This window comes from Homalodisca vitripennis, unplaced genomic scaffold (assembly GCF_021130785.1).
Source record: "Homalodisca vitripennis isolate AUS2020 unplaced genomic scaffold, UT_GWSS_2.1 ScUCBcl_2735;HRSCAF=7788, whole genome shotgun sequence".
Taxonomy (NCBI): Eukaryota; Metazoa; Arthropoda; class Insecta; order Hemiptera; family Cicadellidae; genus Homalodisca; species Homalodisca vitripennis.
In genome coordinates, this window is record NW_025778851.1 from 24414 (window position 1) to 33474 (window position 9061).

Consider the following 9061-nt stretch of genomic DNA (forward strand, 5'->3'; position numbering starts at 1 on the left):
GCTTAATGAAATAGAAATATTAGGTATTGTTTTTAATAAAAGATATTGTAATTTGAAAAATAATTTTGTTAAATTTTAACACATTGGAGTCTGGCTCGCTATTTGCTGGTTTTATAGCCTGGTCTGCATAAATTAATTGGTTTTCAGATTTCTTTTTTAGAAAACTGTTAAATATTATGTATAAGATATTATATTTTCTTGAAAGTTCTATCTTTCCTCTTTAAATTGATATGTAAAACTATATTCCTATAAAATCTAATTCATTTAAAAAAAAAAATTCAAAACTTACATTTTTTGAAGAAAAATAAAAACACCTGCATGTCTTGTGTTACTTGAAAACTAACTTTTTGAATAAATAAAACAAGTAATTTCAATTTGTTTAAAGGCATTTACTATATACATATTTACAAATAATTATTTTAATTGCCAAAAAAATTTCAAATGCTAAAAAAAATGATTGTTGTCGTAGACAGACTGATGATGCGCTAGGCCACGTCAGTGGATAAACAAAAGCCTCAAGCGGGTATGACGTAGTAGCGCCTAGCGGAATTTTTCTGAACTGACCATTAAAGCTGGCTTTTTAATGCAGCAGACGGCACTCGAATATCACTCGAGCAACTCCGTATATCAATCGGCAAAGCTGTGCTCGAGTCACGCTCGAGCGCCGGCCGGGGGTTTAAACAATGGCGCTCGCGTCTGGCTCGAGCGTAGACTCGAATGTGTTAATTATATTAATTTTGAATTGTCAGCCAAATTGAATGTTCCTGGGTTTTATGTTCTTCCAATGGATCACTGTTAAATTTAAAAAGGAATTTTCTCACCCAATGTCTGTCTTCTGCTTCTCTGTACTTCAGTGATAATATGAATTTAATAAATTAACCTTTCTTTTGAATCAATAATGCTGAATAAAATGTAACCAGTTTCTTACTTAAAATAATAATCTTGCTTCACTTCTTCTATATCACTCTCTCCTCTCCACTTTTAAAACTCTGCTCTCTTCACTCTTCAACAATCATCCCTGCACACTGTATCACTGACTTTAGTTTACTTTATAACTTTTGAGTTTTTATGTAATAAGGTGAATTTTGATATATTTAATTTTGTATTTATTATTGTTTGTATTAAAATTTGAGAAAATTTATAACTAATTATTCCTTAATTTTTTAATTATTTTTACTAATAAATTTCTAAATTAAATTAAATATTGAAATGAATGTGAGATGGATGTATCAAATGAGTCATTACAGCTATTATGCTGTTCTTTTTTAATAAAGAATTTTTTTGTTCTGGAGTCCAAACGAATCTTTATGTAAGTAAGTCTTACATTTTACATTCTATACTGTAAAACTTTGATCCATAATAATCTTTAATACAAATACTCATCAACACCATCACAACCTCCAGACATTCTAGTAATATTAAAGCACCCGCAAACAGAATTGGCTTTGTAAACACCTATTAATAAAAAGCATTCAACTTTACAAACGATTTTCATAAAAACAAATCCATGTTTGGGAGAGAAGTTTTTTTGCAGATATGAAAATTTGTTGGATAAAGCGTAAGCAAGTATTAGTCCTTTTATAGTTTCTTCAACCCTTTTTCTAAGTACGATTAACCGAAATTATTTGATCTTTGACTTAAAAGACATCTGCAAACTCTAGCAGTAATAGAGTAATAAGAAAACCGTACTCACAGTGAATGGCCATTTTAACTCACGTGGTGACCGAGGCCATTTCATATAATTATTCGTCTCCAGTTATGGGCGTTAGTTGGGTAGGAAGCGCTAGTAATGGTAGCTCGTTTTTTATTGCTGAAGTTGTATACTTCAGTAATCACAGATATTTCTAAAGTATATTTTGAGAAAAAAATCGATCATTTATCAAATAAGTAGTTTCATAATGGTCCAAATAAACCTAAGAACAAGTTAATTATTCTCCAAGATGCAAATACTCTCTTCTGGGAAAATGTCAGTAAAATAAGATTGGTTTATTATATGATTTTGGTTTTTCTTAGTTAAATACAACTTTTATGTTCAAAAGCAGATTTATTAGAAAATGTATTCAGTACATTTATTATGTATGGTAGTTCAAAAAGCATGATACGTGAGTGGTATTTCACATTTTATACAACTAAAATAGTAGTTTTTTGTGACATAAACGGCGGTGCAGATATTTGTTCGTCCCAGAATGTGGACCTCTCTAAGTCAATTAAAAAACGATCAGTTCTGTCATAACTGTAAACAAAACTAATTTAAATAAATTTTATTTATGTGTTTAAACTATTTTTGACAGTTTGCAGCTTAAACAATATACAAACTTACCTTTGGTTCTATTTTAGAAGTAGCAGAATTTTCTCTACCGAAGTAATACTTTTATTGCAACCAATATTGTCATTACAGTTCTCCTTCTAAGGGTGAGTCAGTCCAATTTTCCACCAAATAGTGGGTTGCCATGCATTCATTCTTAACCCCCACATTGAGGAAATGCGCGATTATGAGAGAGTACTATTTTTTACATCTAATTCTGTTTTGTCCACTCTATATCTGCCACCCATAGAATAGTATTGTAATTATGAATCAACATTAAAATGTTTGCTTTTTTCTCACGAGAATAACAATATTGTCAATTGTGCAACCAACTATCAAAATGTAGTTTTCAGTATCAGCAGCATGTTCCATTAACCCTCTTTCTTTCTTTTTCATAGTTTTAGGATCTGAAATTGGCCATTCTTTACCTAATCTATTACTTATCATCGTACCAGTAGTTCTTATTTTTCTAGCTAAAAGATTTTTCAATGCACCAAATGTTGTGAAAAATTTTCAAAAACTACATTGTAGAAATGTCTTTCAGCAGTCACGTCTACACCATACTCAAGACTACACAGTTAGTATACTTATCAGGCAGAGTTCTAGAACCTTGGTATGGCCCCAACCACACAATATAATCATTACTAGGTCCTCTACACCTAAACTTGAAACCATATCAAGTGGATTTTCCTCTATAAACTGTTTTGTTCCATGTCGGCCAAGGTTTTGTGCCATACTTTAATCAATGGAATAATTCTACAAATGTGGCTTGAAGTTTTTACATCGTTCATTTATTTCTTTTATTACGAAATCAGATGGTACATTATATCTTGTCTCATAGAGACTGAAACGAAGTCACTTAGTAATGAAATACGGACAGATTTAATTTCGTTTTCTGGAGAATTACCCAATCAAATACCTTAACAATTTTAGATTTAACAAACCTAGAAATCTTATTTATTGTCTTTTAAAAATTAGTCTGTATCGAGAAAAAAAATTAAGTAGTGTATTTCCTCTGCCAATGTCAACTTCAGACTGCATGTTTTTTTCTGAATGAGACGCATGAGTCATACAGGATAAAAGGTCAATTGGTCTTGAATTATGAGGATTTAAAACCAAGCATAGTTTGAGATTCATATTTTCCCTGAGGTTTGAAGTAGGTATTTGTTTTCATATTTCCTGGTTAAATTAACAATGCCGATAATTAGCAGTATGACTATCAGCACAATTAATACACTGGGAGGTTTCGGATTTACTTTTTCAAAGTTCAGAATAATGGTAATGTCCAGTGCAACGGATATATATCTGTGATCTAATCAGGGTAAACGTTTTGTACAACCATACCTTTGGCAACGGCTGGCTACACTGAGGGTTTCCTGGACCTTTTCTTTGGTTATACGCTACTAACTGTATAACAAAGAGTTTTAAGTTCCTCCATATTGAATGCCATTTACAGTTAATATATGTTAAACTGGTTAAACCAGGGATGGATATCTGCTTACAGAGGTGTATGGTCAGCATGACGACCAAACTGCTTAGGAGCGTAGTGCCATAACACTCGCTTATTCATTTAAACCTACATTCAAAATTAAGTAAACTTTTGTTTTACTTGTAACTTTTTATTGTAAATTAACATAAAATGTTAATTTTAATATTATAAACTTAACTACAGTCACGGCCACCAAATAAGGCGGGTGGGTGGATTTGCGCTGCTGCCACGTATGGGACCGGTGAAGCGGAGGAAGGTCGAGAATCGGTCGCTCTCAGGCACAATTTGGCAACGCTGTGTGCACATTGTTGCCTAGTCCAAGCGTCGGCGCGACGCTGCAGCTTCCACACGCCACCCTGCCAGTGCCAGTGCCAGTGGTATTGTACTGTCTGACTAGTTAGTGAGTTTAGTTTACATACTGAAAATGGAGGAAGCTGGTAGTTCACGTGAAAATGAAAAAAAAAAAAAAAAAAAAAAAAAAAAAAAAACACCTGTGAAAAGGAGACGATTAGAGGGTATTAAAAAAGTGATTTAAATAGTCAAACTAAATGTGTTCTAGTTAATGTACTGAATTTTCTGAAAGGTTTAGCTGATCCTGGTGTTCTTGGAACAATTAACAATTATGTGTTAAGTTAATTGAACACATAATGGAACCATTTATTATAAACCTTACAGACGACTCATCAGACAGTGAAAACAGCGACAGTGACCGTGACATTGTTTAAAACAGATTGTTTTAAGCATGGTTAATTTTTATTAAACTTAAAATATTTATTTAATTTTCGCTATGGTTACAATACATAGTACTATAGTTGAGTAATGATAAAAATAATAGAAAGTAAAGTATTGCTATTAAAAATATAGTTGAGTAGAAATTGTGTGTATACGCACGGCGCACGCATCGCTCTGCGTGTTTGATTTCAATAATTTAGGTTTGCACGCATTTCTCAGCGAAGTTGGTAAACTGAGAAAAATTTGTTTGGAATAAAAAATAAAGTTTATACCTTTGTCTAAAACTTTGCCACAGGAAATATGTTCCTAACCAAAAAATAAAAAACTTCCTCGCTTACTGAAATGTTTAATACAGCATGTCAATGAATTAAAATTGGTTTGTAGGTATTTAGTATTTCAAAATTACATTTTTGTATTTACATACAAAAATTATATACCGTTATCATCAGCGGTCTCTCCTGAAGCCAATAATACGCTTTTCATTTTTGTAACTTGTAAGAGATGTCATCAAAATCTCAGGAGAAAGCAAACAACGTCAAGCTCTGAAATGGATACAATTCACGGATTATTCTATTTCACGATGTTTGCACAATCTGGCAACGGCGCAATTCCACCCACCCGCCTAATTTGGTGCCCCCGACTGTAAGTGCTGTTCAAATTGTATACTCTAGTATGATCTGTTAGATAATTCATAAAATTTTAAGGATTTCGATTCTCAAGGCCACGGCTATTTCCACTTGATTCCGAAACGAGTATTTTAAAAGTATTTTATTACAGAATAATTAATAAAATCAACAGAAATGCTTACAATACGCTTGAAAAGTTACTATTCACAATATTGCGACCAGTGATGTGTCGAAGCAGAATCTCAATTCCAACATTTTCAAATAAGTCTATTTGCGGATGACATATGATCAGCGGTATAAAAATTACTGATTATGTACAAAGAAACGTAGACATATATATTATAATACTTACAGTAAATCAGAAAGTAAACCTAACGACAAAACATTTTTCATGGCCAAGCAGATACAAAGTTCTCAGAAAAACTTCCATATTCAAAAGTTGGGGCTAAGACAATACATAATTTGTGTTCAAATGTCTTCTTAATCAATCAAGCAAAAAAAAAACTTTATGATCAGTGTGGTTAAAAACTCTGACTAAATAATGAATAATTGTACCACAACATGGTTTTACAAGGGAATGAATGACAACCAAAGCCAGTTCTTTCCTTCTTAATTTATAACAGTTACAGCTAGTACAAGAAGTTATTCATGTCTCGTACCTGGTTTGATGAGATGCTAGTTTGTACTTAATATAAAGGAATAAAACCTTAAAATGTTCTAAAATTAAATAGGATTTGTAAAGAATAATAGTATAGGAGTCGAGAGGTTTTTTATTGAGTATTTTTATTGTATAAGCACACAATCTGGTTTTACTCAATAGAGAAATTTCTCATAAAAAAGAAATTGATCGTATTAAAATAAAATTTAAAATATAATTTGTTTTTAACATATTCATTAATTTATTTGCTTCTTTGTTTAAAGTTCGTTATTGACGATGGAAGGTTTGAAAGGGTATCAGGATTTCGGACATTTACCATCGTTATATGTTATAAAAGGTATAACACAACGTTTCGAGGATTGGAATCTATCATCTTCATCAGCTGGGGGAGGTATTAATACATACAAAAATAACGAACATAAAAAAGAAAAAACTGAAAGAAAAGGGCTCAAACATGCCCAAAAGCTGCTTGGAGTCCAGTCCAGGTGTTGTCACTGCACAGGATGCAAGTCCCAAGCACAAATTCAAAATCCTGTTATCCTTTCAATTTATTTGCTATTTTGACAACCTTAGACTATTTTCCGTAAGTAGGATATATCAATTGTATATATTCCAATTTTAGATTAGGAGTGGATTAGGATATTACACTGGTAAAAAATATATTTCAAAACTGCAAAAATTGATACAAAATTTATTTACATCAATATTTCTACCACAAAAGGAGCTTATTACACAGATTCTGATTTCATAATGTGGAGTTTGTGAACACATATAAGAGAGAGAATAAGGATGTATTTTTAAAAATAAATATCAATATTAATTAGGCCAGTAACATGCTGAAACTGCTAATGCCAAGTACTGTTTATACTGTATTAATACAAAAATATAACATCTAAAGATAGAGAAATGTATTACTTCAGTAAAGTTGATTTGCATAAATAATTTTTGCACATTTGATGAAACCTGAGTATGCCAGTTATATTTTTACAGCAGTTTCTATATTTTTCTGTTTAATATCATATGTATTTAATTGTTTTTTCTTTGTTTCAAAAATAATATGGTAGTATTAAAAACAATTTTGATAGTAAAGTAAGAACTCAAGACAGCATGCACAGATGTAGCTATGTGTGCTGTCAATTTTCATACTTTTTACATGTAAAACTTTTGAAAATATCTGGAAAATAAATTTATTAGAGTTTTTACTGTTGTGTACATATCTCAGTTGCTCCATTGTGCTTGAGGGTTGCGTCTAAAATTATCATACTCAATAAATTGTGAACCTGTGAGACAATAAAAGCACCTCTTGATTTGGATTACACTGGATGGCTTCTGGGTAAACCAGATAGATATCTTTTTCTTAGTGTAGATGTCTTTGATGTCGAAATAATGCAAAGAGTTTGTTTTTGAATGTTTCCATCTCTGACTTTTGGATCTCTTCAAACAAACACGGACTCCAGATTTCAGGAGTCAAGACTGTGACAGTATCAGATTTCAGATGTTGCACTAAACAGAAGGTAAAGTGGAGAAAAAATCAATATTTGCTAGTACCATTTATTGAAAAATTATTTTCCATAGACCCGTTTTAAACTCAAAGCTACAGGGCTATATTGCCCATTTTCTGTATAGGTCATCACTTTACAACTTTGCACCTAATTTGCAAATATTTTCATTTACCTCCTTAAATCAACAACAGATTCGTGTCTATAGTCATTGCCACTATAATTACAATAATTTGAGTTAACAGTAAACTACGTTCAATGGGTACAACATAACCATCATCAAACTTCAGGTACAGGTAAAAAAATAAAATATCAAGGAATCAAACTTTCAAGATCTAAATAAATAAAATATTATTTAGTTTATTGAAAAGGTCAATAGTGGTCTTTTTTTTATTAATTATACATCAATTCTAGAACCTTAAGTAAAAATCTTCACAAAAAGGCTCGTCACCACATAAATGGAGCTCTTTCCACGTAAAATCTTGACACTGTACTTCTCCCATTCTTTTGGGTGGATCCATAGTTCTTGGGCTGACTCCAGACAGCACAGAATGGAAGCTCCAATCCAGCTAGTGATCTGTGGATCCATTTCTTTGGGAGCAGTTACAATATCCATTTGTTCTGCAAAAATAAAACCAAGTTCATGCTGTTATAATTACATCCAAAATATTCAACTCATTCGGATTGTGACATTTTTACATATATTTCTATGCCACATGCAATTAAATTGATAATAATAAATAATTTGAAGAAAAAACCGTCCAAACACAATTTGCAAATTGTTATTAATCTCTCTGGAGTTGAGCTCATACGCTCTTGATTAGAGAGCTGTTGCCTTAGCCCTAAGCTATGGTGAAGGTAGAATACATTTAAACAAAAAGTTATGTTGACAAATTATTGGAAAAGGTAATTTTTTATTTATAAGGAATCAATTACTGGTTTATCGCTGCAATACATAATTAATTATTTCAATATTAGGTTAAGATTCCACAACAAATTTAACAATCAAAACCTAAAAATCTTTATACAAATACATTGAATACTATGATTAATCCCTCTTCCCTATTATCTTATTTATTTCCCCAAGATGATTCCAAAATTAAATACCATTACCACATTACTGCATGTCATTATTTAAACATGTTAACATACAACATTAAATTGTCTTTGCTCCATATTTGATAATTAATTAATTTGGATTCATGGTCAAACTGAATGACTACGTAAATTGTATATGAATAACGGAAAAAGGAGTCACAGTACCTAATTTTTATTTAAATAATAAATACCATGTAAAGTTATTATGCATTATACTGAAAATTACTAAACAGCATGTATGATAATTTATCTGTTTTCATTTAATAAAAGTATACTTTGATCTGAATGTGATAAAAATGGTTTACAAACTGTCTGAAATCTTTGCCTTAAAAAAATTAATTGATTTGGTGAAAATGATTTTTTTATAAAAGGTTTCAGCCATCAAAAATAGATAAAAATAAATTCAAAACATGTCATTTAATATTTTTCTGGTACAACTCCGGTTCTAAAGAAACACTTTATTTTAATTGACAAAACTGATAGTTTACCACAAAATTGGCAACAAAAATAGTTTACAGCAAAAATGTAAAAATATACTTAAAAAACAATCTACTTAAATATTTGTATAACTTGAGAGAATTTTTAATTAACTACTAAACATTAGCACTTAAGATTGAAATTTATTTTTGTGACAAACCTGAGCGTAGCATGTAA

At 31.1% G+C, this 9061-nt stretch overlaps 1 protein-coding gene across 1 annotated transcript; it reads right to left on the minus strand.

Annotated features, from left to right (window-relative positions):
- Positions 1 to 7645: 7645 nt before the first annotated feature.
- Positions 7646 to 9057, minus strand: LOC124372189 (actin-related protein 8-like). The gene is made up of 2 exons (XM_046830556.1): positions 9045 to 9057; positions 7646 to 7930 (listed from the first exon to the last, which is right to left on the minus strand). The coding sequence occupies exons 1-2, from the start codon at positions 9055 to 9057 to the stop codon at positions 7728 to 7730; spliced, it is 216 nt and encodes a 71-aa protein (XP_046686512.1). The 3' UTR covers positions 7646 to 7727.
- Between the last annotated feature and the right edge of the window lie 4 nt (positions 9058 to 9061).